The 13106-nt window shown below is 37.4% G+C and overlaps 1 protein-coding gene across 9 annotated transcripts in view; it reads right to left on the reverse strand.

The window, feature by feature from the left end:
* The window catches only part of WNK2 (WNK lysine deficient protein kinase 2), a 156577-nt gene that overhangs the window by 72295 nt on the left and 71176 nt on the right, over window positions 1-13106 (reverse strand). For all 9 annotated transcript variants that reach the window (XR_010918939.1, XM_067544096.1, XM_067544098.1 and 6 more), the window contains exons 6-9: window positions 9161-9249; window positions 8065-8284; window positions 5341-5629; window positions 661-857 (exon numbers count right to left, since the gene is read on the reverse strand). Coding sequence is in view for 8 of the 9 variants with exons in the window: in XM_067544096.1 (XP_067400197.1) it covers window positions 661-857; window positions 5341-5629; window positions 8065-8284; window positions 9161-9249 (795 nt within the window). In the remaining variant the exon portion in view is untranslated. The remainder of the gene's footprint in view (window positions 1-660; window positions 858-5340; window positions 5630-8064; window positions 8285-9160; window positions 9250-13106) is intronic.

Raw genomic sequence — 13106 nt, forward strand, 5'->3', positions numbered from 1 at the left:
GCTGGCCAAGGTCATCATAACATGAACACAAGAGTAAGTGTGAATATCCGTCTGGGTTACCAGTGTTAGATTTTGGAGCCTCAATAACAGAAGTGCTTCTTCGCCTCTGTGCAACATTAAATATATGCAAAGAGCTAGAAAGACCTTCAATAGATGCTCGAGCTTTAGCACAACAGGAAGAAACATCGGACCCAAGAGGCTCTTGAACAAATGAAGGAACAATAATATGTGGCTATATTAACAGCAAACAAAAAACAAAAACAAAAAATAATTCTCAAACAAATATGCTCATGAGGTTAAGTCTAATCATGGCAAAGCTACTAAAAACAACTCAGTGAAATGAAAGGAAGACGGATTCTCACTTTATGATGTTTAAATTAAAGTACTATAGCAAGCAGTAAACCATTCCTTTGAGCACAGGAAGTACAATTCTAAATGTCCTATCTTTTGATAGTAAAACATATTTAGCATTATTTTCATATTTTGATAGCATTTCGCATTTTTAGGTGAAAGTATGAATACATGTATTAAATGAATCAGTACTGGTAGAAATCGAGAGAGAAGAAAAAGGGTGATCCCCCCCACACACATGGCAGAATATAAGGCGAGTCATTAAACATGCTCTGGTATATTAAATATTGTTAAACAAATTACACTTACTACAGAAGTCTGCTGGTAATGCCCCAGCTGCTGAAGGCTTTGGGGCAAAGCCTGGCTCTCACTTAGAGGTGGACTGTAAACCCGTTGAATAGCAGGAGATATTGAATCAGGCAGAGATGAGTAGATGACACTTTGCTGGCTGCTCTGGGAGTCTGAATAAACTGTGGACCCCTGACCGCTGTCAAATGTGCTGTCAGCTGAAAGAACAATTTTTTTATTAAGAGCTTAACAAATCAAACAAAATGTTCAAATAATGATTTAACAGGGAGGTCTATGTGGGGTTTATGCAACTGGCATTTTTACAACCCTAGCCATTTCCAACATATAAATAAGTTATATAACACACATGCTATTTTCTATGAATGGTTCATCTCTCCTCCCACAAGCCAGAAACGAAGACAGTCTCCTATGGATTTTGTACAGAGCTAGGCACACTGATATTCCCTTTAGAGGTCACAATATTGATGAGAACTGCAGATGTTCTATGGATTTTATAGCATGAAAGAATAGTGAGCTGATTGTGACTTCAATGAGAGATGAGGGATATCAGCCACTTGCAGGATGTATTCCTTTGGAAATACAGTGGTTTTAATGATTATTTAACTCCCTTTTGATTAGTGGGTGTTGCACATTTCCATTTCAAATAAGTTATGAAATGTTACATTATTTACGATGCATTAGCCAATATAAAATCAATTTCACTGTGTAGTACCACCTTAGTTGAGGAGTACTGACAGCAAGAAAAATTAGGGGAAAATGTCCAATGGGGAAACTGTAGGAAAACAAATAATGGCTTTTTGACTGCTGTATATTAATTGTTGCAAGACAGTAAGTAAAACAGCATTATTTAGGCACACCTAAAAAACTGCTTTAAATCATTAAGTTGATTTTGACTTGCCTGGCAATTTTAGACATTGCTTGCCACTGAAGCACAGTAAAACTACACAAGAATAGTTCCACTGAAGTTACAACTGAATTCTAAGCAATTTTAATACATCCTGCTCTTTCCTGGTTTTATTAGTACAAACAGAAAGCCTTAACATACCTGGACTCAACACCAATATAACTGGATGAAATAAAACTGCTTTATATAAGCAGCCATCTTGGTCCAAGTTTTTAATGATTAGGAGCACAATTCATCGCTTTGTCAGTGCTCATAATACAGAGAATTAAGCCTGACTAATCTGAAAAATTGCACAACTATGGGAACTGGGCAAGAGCGACATCTTTGTCAAACGGAAATAAGGCTTATAATGGTTTTGTTAAATATTAAAGGCTTGAAAAAGGCCTTTTCAAGTTTACTGAAGCCTGTAAAATATATCTGCATAGTTAACTAGCTTCTTTTTCTACAGCTGTTGTTTTTACACTTGAAATAACCAAGGCAGTGGTCACCTCATATATGGAGTGAAAATACCTTATCGCAACAAGGAGGAGTTAAAACCTGGACCAAAAGTGGACAGTAGGAGACTTGAACCATAATTGTTAAAAGGGTTTTAAATTAAAGGAGTATGATTTTACCATATCTTTATCTAAAACCTTCCATCTTCCCCATCCTTCCACCTCCTGCACAGGGCTTGCTTTATATGGGTCTGAATAAAAAGGGACCCAGATGTGAACCCCGCTCAGTTTTCAGAAACTAACCTCCCAATTATGTTTTGAGAAAACAATCTCACCTCTGATTTACCTCATTGCCTGTTAAAAATCAGATGCTGCCTAAAACAACATTGTAGCTGTTTTTAATAGAATAGAGAGTTTCATCTCATTATAAGCAATAATTCAAGACCACAAAGGAAGACAGTAAGTGAACAGTGATAAAACAGAAGCTGAGAGTCAAACCTAGATTTTTTTCTTGACACACCATGTTGTATGCAGATACTGAATTATTTATATCATCTCCGCATCCTCTCTCTGAATATCACATGAACAGATAGGAAAGTGATTTATAGGGCTTTTAGACTCAATAGCACTAAACAAGCATCCAAAGACATGGGATACGGAATTGCCAAAGTACAGCAAGAAATAAATTACAAGTAGGGACCAGGAAGCAAATTGAGTATTTAATATATATATTTACGCCCAGTAAATTGCCAGTTCAAATTGGCAACAAGGTCACAGACAGGTGCAATTAATCTCATCGAGCTATTATTTTTAACTATCGTAGTGCCTTTTATAAAAGGTACCTCAAAGAAGTGAGTTTATCGGAGTTAAGTATGTAGTCAGAAAAAAATGTAAGATCAGACCAAATCATCATCTTTTAAGCTTCAAAAATACTATAACATTCTGCAAAATTTTGAATATCCTGTAACAGTCAGACAATTTTATACCTTGTGAAAGTTTGCTGTTTTGTGCAGAGCTTGTTGAATTATTATGTTCAATATTTCAAAAGTTAACTCAAATACAATGCATGAACTATAAAATGGGTAAGGATTTTGTATATTTATAAAATACCTGAATTAAAGAATAAGCAATCTCTGAACAGGCTAGAACAGGGGCTGCCCCAAACTTTTTCAGAGCTTCAGGTCTAAAATATTTTGCAATATCAACCTGACCAGATGTCAGCAAGGGAGCCTCAGCGTGCCTCCCAAGGCAAGTTATTAGAAGAGTCAACAAGGGAGATTGCAGATCATTCAGGAAAAGAGTTGAGTTAGCCACTTTAACTCCATATGAAAGAAGGTTGCAGGTGAAGGAAACCTATGTCATCACAGAGCAACACAAGAAGTCAAGAATTCTTTGGATGGCCTTTAAATGAATTTCACAACTTAACTGCATCATGAAGAACCTGGCATAGATTGTCAGGCATTTTCTTAGTAGCAAGAATTTGTCTGGGTATGAAATGGTCTGAAGTTTTGGCTGTCGTCGGAACAGGCTACCTGACGTGTGTGTGTGTGTCTGTGGGAGTTCCTTTTACCATATATTCTCAACTGAACTAACACAGTAATGCTTGTAAAAACATTTATCCAGCTGATGATGACCCACCCGTAAGGCTGGTTCCTCAGGTTATAACAATGTGGTGGCCATCAAAGAACAAATAATTAAAGGATTTTATGGTGTGTATCTATTTTTATATCTTTTAGCTGTACTGAACCTCATCCCCACCATGCCCCTTCCTCCATATTTTCTGCATGATCTCCTGCAACACCCTGGATATCCTATGCAACCCAGAGTTTGGGAAACCCTGAACTAGAAAAATGCAGAAGTGATGTAGAAAATGACTACATTTCTGCTAAAGTTAAAGTATATATCAAAGAAGAGGGTTCAACAAGATAAGAGAATCCTCCCATTACCCAATAAGAATGATATGCCATTATAGCTGAACTGTACTATCCTTTTGTAGATAAAAATATTGCAAATATTGAATCTTCCTGGTTTTATGTTTTTTCCCTTATGGATAACCATGGAAGTAGCTACTGAACTAGACAAAAATTCAGTATAATGGGGAAAATGTAGAGACTACAAGAAATTTTATTATTATGTATACAATATTGCTTTGGACAAGTTATGTTAGGAAGTAAGAAGTTTCATAATGGATACATTCTGCCTGTTTTCAGAAAATATAACAAAAAGTGAAAAAAAATAGCAAACTTGCATACATTCTTTTATCCTGGTGCTCTCACAAGAGCACGCTTGCAGGGGCTGCAAGAATGGCTAGCTCACCTCACAACATGGTACCAGCCAACCCCACTCATCTCTGTGATACGGTAAGGGACTAGCTAAAACCAGAGGACCTCAATGGAACATTTAATGGTTTCTCCTTAAAACCCAGCCATGCAAGGGCAACTTCCACTTGCTCCCTTTTTAGGGACAAGTTTCACTTCCTCCTACACACACATACCGCCATGTCATGTACAACTCACAGAGAGACCATCTAATATCTTCACATTTGTTTTGAAAAGCTACATTTTACAGTTAATTTTAAAAGTGGTATTGAAGAGCAGATCAGGTTGAGTTTATCATGCCACAGAGAAAGGGTAACATTGAAACTATTCTGAAAATACATTTTTTTTTTGGATTCACATCTAACAGGGAATGTGGCTAGACAGCACTCAGATATTCTCTTCCATAACTGAAGTATAGGTTTCTTTTTGTAGACCTTTTACAAACTTACATGAATTACGGTAAGAATTCTCTTTTTGAACCTTCTAGTAATTCCGCCTTTAGGAACTAATGTCCCTTGTCAACGTCGAAGCATGTATAATACCTCCAACCCCGATTTTGTTGGGATTTCCAAAAATTAATAAGGAAAACAATACACACCCAACCTGGCCCCATCTCCAAAACAACATTAATTTCCTTCTTGTGACTCAATATGGAAAGTTGTAGGTTTTATTTTTAAAATTAGATTTTTTTAAATGCATTTTAAGGCAGTTAAAAGTACTTTCAATTTTCTTGCTATTTTATTTACTAATTTATTATAATCCCATAATCTTTCGTATGTTTACTCACCCTACATCTGTAATGTTAGTCAATGAGTGATATATAGTGTAGGTTCTATAGAAGTTTTCTCTCTTGAATTTAGAATACCTCTAGTATTTAGAATTTAGACTTTACCTCTAGTGGGCAAAACTATATACAACACTCCAAATGTTTAGTTCAGAGCGCTGACGTTTGTGGATTTCATCCATTTTATGCAAAGATAATCATAACTGCTCACACAAGAAGCAATGCAAACACGAGACTTACATGCAACAGATGTGACGCTGGTGGGGAGATTATGCTGAAATAGATGCTGATCAACTTCTGGCTCCTCTAACTCTGACAGGGTTTGTTGACCAGTATGGGAAAGGTATGTAACTTGAACCTGTTGTGCTTGTGGCACCTTCAATTTCTCCAAACATTCAGAAACTTGACGATCCTCTGATTGTATTATAGGCCAAATTCTCTCTCTTCTCCACTGTATTAATGCTACTCTGTCACGTATTGACTTTGCAACTATCTTGACATCACTTTCATGAAAAAATCCAGAGTCAACCTGCAGGGAAAACATATAAACTTATCATGCGCATGCACATGTGCATTTTAATCTGCATCTTTTCATAGCAAAGAAAGGATGGGTCTGAAATAACATGAACTGTGCATTTGTTCCTCACAGAATCAGGAATTCAATACGGCTTTGAGTTAAACTTCTAGCACTGAAGTATTTAAGAGTAATAACTGCTCTACCTGTACTTCTAGGAAGGTCCTAGTACTGTCATAAGAACTTTCTAAGCACACTTCACAGAAGAAGGGACACTTATCCTCAGAAAGGCACTCTGGACACATTCCTTTTCCCTCCCACCCAACCACAAGATTTTTTGGCAGTTTAGTATTTTGCCAGTTTTGTTTTGTTTTTTAAAAGCACAAAGAAGCATAAAGAAGAGCTGCAGACAGGCTCTGTGTACAGTCAGGCAGTTGAAGATATTCTGCTGGACTCCCAACCCATAAATTGTATTGACATCCCTGGACTGGGGACGTAGAAAGTGCTACTTGTAAAAACCTCAGGGTGAAAACAGGAGCTTTGGGGGAGCTAACTACCTAAGTCTCAAGTGATGAGTCACATACGTTTGCAAAGCCTTGTATGGCAAAAAGTAAAGTCGATTCTTCTATTCAAGTCCAAACGGGAAGAGAACTGAAAATCTGTCATGTTAACAAGTTCCAAAATTATGTTCATTCCTACTTCACACTTTCATCTAAAGAATGCTAAACTTCTTATAAAGACACGACTACTTTCAGAACCGCTGTCTGTGAAATGTTGTCAGCCCACTTGTGTAACATGTCTTATTTCAGGTCTCTCTTCTTCTTTGCCCACATGGATACTTTAAATGGATGGATGGATACTTTGTTACTTAACTTTTTGAGTTTTGAAACCTCTTAATTACCATCAAATTTCTTATGTCCAAATCAGTTGTATATAATTTATAATAAAATATGTTATTATTTTAATACAGTCTGAAGGAGGACAAGATATTATAGCAATTTGGTGTGATCTTCTTTGGTAACTCTGCCAAAACAAAACAAAACAAAACCCCCTTCTCTCAAAAGAAATTTAGCAGGTATAGCCCATCTAAGCTGCACAACTTCAAAAGTCAGTAATTTTCACAAAATTTTAATATCTGGTTATAAGAACATGGTAGCTATCACCCAGCAAATTTTAATAAGGTGAGTTGTGTCCCAATATATTGCTTGAGACATTACGTATCAGTTCCTTGTCAGAATTAGGAAAATAGAGCAGGCCAACTTTTTTCCTTCAATGTATTTTGGAATGCTAAGTTATGGATAGAAGTGAAAGCTAAGCAAAAATTACACTATCAAAATGGTTGCTTTCTCAGCAGAACAGGAGTGATGGTGATACTGTCACTAAAGTCCCCCCCTTTGAAAATATTCCAGGCTGTGATGCCTTGCCCCCACCCCTCACTCTTGATACCAGACATAGTTTTTGTGGCATCAATGAAGATTCTTAGAGAGCTAAGTAACCACACAATGCCACCTTTACTTCTGCGCTGCTGCTGGTGGTGGCACTGCCTTCAGAGCTGGGTGCCTGGCCAGCAGTCACCGCTCTCCGGCCGCCCAGCTCTGAAGACAAGGAAAAAGGATGAGCAATGACCAAAAAAAGAGGTCATGTCAGGGGAAACCCAGGCATATGGTAACCCTAAAAATTATTGTGATCTCATGACACCCCCTACAACAGCCTTGTGACCCCCTTTTGGGCCAGAGCCCCCCAGTTTGAGAAACACTGCATTAAAGGATGGTACAGAATACCTAAAATATTAGTCTAAGAATTACATAGCGACAATGGAAGATAAAACAGTTTTCTAAAACCGGAACTGATAACAAAGGAAGATATAAACATTCATTAAGTTAGATATATCTACTCTTATTTAAAAAAAAAAAAACAAAAAACCCTCTTCTGCCATCACTCTTTATAGTATACTTTGAACCCTGCTACTTGAATAATTTTGTCAGCTCATTGCCTCTTTACAGACTATTTTTCTTATCTAAATTTTTCCATTTTTTTCAATGCCAGCAGAACTTTTAGAAAAGATGGAAAAAGTGTTTGTGAAAAGCTTCCTGGAAAAAGTTTTTCAACTTTTGGTCGCAACTTTGAACTCCAGTTGTAGTCTGAAATTATCCTTGATTTAGGAAAGACTCCAATCATCTCTGAAGACATAAAACAGACAGAGATGGGTTACATAGTTTTCTTTTGTTTATTCCTGGGATTAAACAACATGCTTCATCAGATTATTAGTTTTTCTCTTTTATTACTTTAGTTTTCTTCCAGCATTCATTCTAAAACCAAAGTCACCCTATTTAAACTGGATATCCTGACCCTTTTGAATAGAATTTACTTTACCAGATTTGCTCCTGCTGTCCTTTGAGAGATTATGAACTACTTACATACATATTTTTGTCAGGAGAAGTTTATTTTACCATTTCTTGTGCAACATCATCAGGAGTTTCCTTCTCCAGATCAAAAGTAAACTCAATGGCTCCATTATCTTTGGGTTTTCCTTTCAGTTTCTTAGGATCTTCTACCCAGAGTCTTAAGGCAATAGAGGATTTCCTACCATCGTCTTCTTCTGCAAGTTCCACTCTTACCCCAGTATCTTCAGCAAAAAAGGCATGGCTTAATAAATCTTTAATTTCATATCTGGAACAGATGATACCCCAAGAGAATATCAAATACTGCATATTTTAAACACTTTCAGTTAAGTATTTAACAACATAAATAGAAAGGCCTTGTAAAGGCAAGGCTAACAGAAACAGCATGCTTTGCATTCAGCCATAAGAAATTTGTTTTCGTAGTTGATAGAAATAGTATGTATAGTATTGTTAGGAAACCGTGGGAATTAGACATTTGCTATTTGGCAAAGCTTTAGCATTATTCATTCATGCACCAAGTACTCCAAATTATACATGGGAACAAATGCAGTCCCTTCCCAAGTCTGCTTACAAATCTGATATTCAATTTGATACAGGTGAGAGGGGCCCCTCATCAAGGAAACAGTTCTGGTCTACAGGAGTCACAGTTTATAAAACCAGAAGGGACCGCTGTGATCATCTAGTCTGATCAGAGACTAGAATCTGAAGCTAGACAAATTCAAAGAAGGTGTGATTTGGTTTTTTTTAAACAACAGTGAATCTAAGTAATGACTGGAATAATTTATCAAGGCATATGGTGGATTCGCCATCACATGAAGCACTTAAAGCAAGACAGTTGCACTTTAATTGTTGTGCTCATTTCAGGAGTTGCTGAGTGAAATTTTATGGAATGTGTTAGGCTGGAGCGTCGGACAAGAGATCAGAATGATCCTTTTTTACCTTAATCTATAAAGGAGAGGGAAGGAGGGTTGGCTTGGCTTGGATTTATTTTATTATCTTGATCTTCTCATAAAGCAGCCCTTTATGTTTCATCTGATGTACAGCATTGTGTACTTTGTTCTATATAATGGACACCCTGAGAAGTTTTAATAAATCTAAATATAAAAATAAATTTCCATACAAAATTTGGTCCTCTGAAACAAACCTTTCTTCTTTATTTTTGCAAATACACTCCCCAATTATCTCCTTAATTTCAGGATCAGTAACTTTCTCAAAACTTGCTGGCTTGACACCCTAAAAAGGAAGAAAAAGTCATCAGTCAGATTAGTCATTAGCGTGATAGAGAATTGCAATAAATCTGTAGGAGTGGTAATTGTGGATAAATTGTACTAACTACTGTAGTACAAAGCTAAAACCCAAGGTAACCACTTCTTTAAGTATTAATTTGGAATTGAAATAAGAAATTGAACAACTTCCAAAACTAAGTATCACTATGCTTTGAAATGAGCTGGTTAGTTTGTGTGTGCCACTCTGCAATTCATCTCACTTGTCTTTGCTACCAACACTTAGCAGCCTTGCTTTTTTACCCTGGATGCATTCTGCAGCCAACATTCAAGGAATGATGGTGTTTCAATTCTCAATGTGTTTTTTCCTTGAGATGATTTGGTTTTAATGTAAATTTTTAAAAGGAGGTTTGCATTAAGTTCTTTAAACAACAAATGGACACAAAAATATTCATTTTGTTCAGATGCTCATTTGCTAGATGGCTCAATATGTTTTCTCACAGAGATTCAATATTACAGCAGCAAATCTGAAAAATCAATACACTATTCTGAAAGCTATTCTCCATGTAACCTTTCAGATTGCTGTTTTTTAAAGCTGAAAAAAAGAAGGGAAGGTAGCAGATTGGGAATCGGCTCAAAAAAATTCCAAGTTGGTCTGACACTTCCAGCTGTTGAGGAAATCCAGTGCCCTATAGAAGCTGAGTGGAGACGTTCAGGAGAGCGGATGGAATCTCTACCGTAGCCTGATGCAGCACAAGCTACATTAGATTTTACATTCCTTACAGGAAGGCCTTTCACTGTTGTGGATATAGAATATCGGAGCAAAGACAGTTGCCTTCATGAAAAAACATCGGTTGACAAGTTAGGGGGGGAAAAAGTGCCCAAGTAATCCCTGCCTCTAAAGGGGGCAGTAAATGCTGAGATGCAGGCTGCTTAGGGTGACCTGATGTCCCGATTTTATAGGGACAGTCCCATATTCAGGGCTTTTTCTTATATAGGCACCTAAGACCCCCCATCACCTGTCCTGATTTTTCACATTTGCTCTCTGGTCACCCTAAAGCTGCTCCACACAGAGAACTCTAAAAACTGGAGCGACAATAAAGAGGCTCAATAGTATGAGTTGTAGCAGGAAGAGAGCAAAGCAAAAACCAGGGCACTCAAAGATCATCTCCACCTGCTTGCTGATAACACAGGTACCAGTCCCCAGCCAAGCACCACTCTGTGGGATGCACACTTTGCAAGACTTTTATATCCTCCTCCTTGCACAGAAACTCTGCTAATATGAGAAAATTCTAAGTTACAGGCTACAGTACAGTTTGTCTTTTCTTGCTGTCCCAAGCGGGAACAAGATAATTAGAAGGAAAACTGGACGGGTGATATGGGATACGTAGCTGTGCACTTCCAATATCTGCACAGACAGGCAGTTCTGATATATAAAAGAGATTACAGTAAGGTAAGAAAAATTGTGTTTTAGTTTTTGTTTATGAGACTCATTTCTAATGATCCAGTAAAAAACAGGCCATCCTTCTAATGTCCTTGTCAAATCAAGCAGAATAGACTAACAGGCCCTCATGATTTATGACACTGCCCACTTGTCCCCATGCAGCACAAATAATAGCTTTTGTATAATCGCTACTTCAAGAGCAAGATGCGAGAAGTCTGGTAGTAGAACAGTCAAAGAAGTTCTAGACAAGAAGTTCTATTTATCCTTCCACTTAGATGCAGTCTATACAAGAAAGCTTACCAATGAAATATATACATAAAAGGAATAAAACTGGGCAAAAACAGATTCCAGGAAAGCAAGTTTTCTGCATCTAGGCCCCACGTCAGCAAAGTACTTGGGGACAGGAATACCCCAACTGAAGTTAATGGGGCACTACTCATGTCCTTACGTAGGAAGCCCAAAATTCAGTGGAACTGAGCACCTAACCCCTTTCAGCTTCTTTTAAAATCTCATCCTAAAAGAATAATAATAATATTGTACTCAATTAGAAACACAGTAAATTGGACTTTAGGATCTATCCAAGTTACGCTGCCTTTGAGATTAGCCAAAAAGTTCCGCACTTAGGCCCCGATACAGCAAAGCAAGCAAGTATGCACAATTTCAATAGGATTTAAGCATGTTTAAGTACGCTGCTGAACTGGGCCGTCAATAAATATAATGAGTGAATTTCAGTGGGAACTGGGTATCTAACTCCCTTAAACGCCTGCGGAAATCCAAGCCTTAGACTTTACTTTGATCTTATGTTAATGGTCTGATGCCATGTAAGCCTTAAATTCAGGCTGTGATTTGCCTTTGTTCTCAGCCTGGCTATTTAACTTTCACCTTCAGCTCAAAAGATTCAGACATGTAATTTTTGAATTTTGAGAAGTCATGGAGTCTCATACCAAGAGTTAGAGCCCCCCGCCTCCCAGCGCTTGGCCCAGACAGAAAAGAGAAAGAATTTTATATTCATGTGAAAGGAAAACATTCTAGAGGCAACAGACTGGGAAGATCCATAAAACTAGAAAAGGATAGCCTGGATGTAAGCAGCTCTCTCTTTGATTAATCAAATCTGAATCTTAATTATTAGACTAGGGATACTTTTTTGCATACCAAAAGGTGATCAAGGGTCAAAGTTGACTTTTTCTTTTTAAAATACTACATCTCTGCCAAACTTTCCCTGGAATGAGCTCCAACTGGGCAATAAAAGAAAATTTAAAGTAACAGAATTACTTTTAGCATTAATCCTCTATGCCCTAAAATCCTTAAATTAAGCAATCATCAACTCTTATTTTAAGGACAAATCAGGTATCTAAGCCTTTCTTGTGAGAATAATCCTGCTGATGTAAACCAGTGTAAAATAACTCACAGATTGGCAGCTTTTGCACTGATTTTTTCCTCTTATGTATCACATATTCATGGTCCTGCCCGAGAGCTGGCCTTTGAGGACTAAACACCATGATAACAGGGCTATAGGTTTTTAGAAAGACCCCAAACTAATTTGGAGCTGAGGGCTGTTCTAGCCACACTACCATGATGGGCAGCTGTAAACTAACCACCTTCCAGCCTGCAACTGTACCAACTCTCTGGATGAGTAATCAATGGCTACAGGAGTAGCAGGCTTAACAACATGAGACACAGCATGTTATAATAGATGGAGCACAGAGGCTGGAGATACTTGAGTACAAAATAACCAGGGGAAGAGGAAGAGGAAGGAACAAACAAGAGACTAGACATGTATCTTAAAATGTGTCAATACTAAAGACAGAAATTATTTAATGTGCTGCAAGGGAACAACGCTTAGGTTGAATATCTGGAAAGACTTTCTGAAAGTCAGTCAACAGCAACGTTAGCAATTCTTGCAATTTTATTGCAAGCCTCATGGTATTTGTTGGTCTTAACTCTCCAGCTCCTATATTTAAAAAAACCCCTCAGCTTTCCATTAAAAAAGTTTCTAAGCCTCATAGCTATTGGACGAATTCTTGAAAGTGTTTCCCTAGGGTGTCCTAAAGATTCAAAGCCCAGAAGGCAAAGAAAATTAATCTAATAGTATATATTCCTATATAATATTTAATTTCATTATTTTGGAGGCTGACTCAGGTTTTTGAAATCTTTGGGCTGGCAATACTGTAATGGCTTATTCAATAGGCTTCCAAATGAAGTGGTAGAATTATTGCAAGAGCAATAAAAACTAGATTGAGCAATACAGTATAAAGTCCGCTGTAGGGAACAATTTTGCAATGGGAGGAAGGTGGGCTGGAAGATTTAATAAATGCTCTTCATTTCTGTAAGAAATGGTCAGAGACTGTTGGAACCAGTGACCTGGAGATTAGAAGAGGCATTGTCAACTTGATGTCTAGTTAATTGCTAAAAGAGATTAGTTT

Source organism: Emydura macquarii, unplaced genomic scaffold (genome assembly GCF_026122565.2).
Source record: "Emydura macquarii macquarii isolate MOO-44397 ecotype Brisbane River unplaced genomic scaffold, CSIRO-AGI_Emac_v2 contig_968, whole genome shotgun sequence".
Classification (NCBI taxonomy): Eukaryota; Metazoa; Chordata; order Testudines; family Chelidae; genus Emydura; species Emydura macquarii.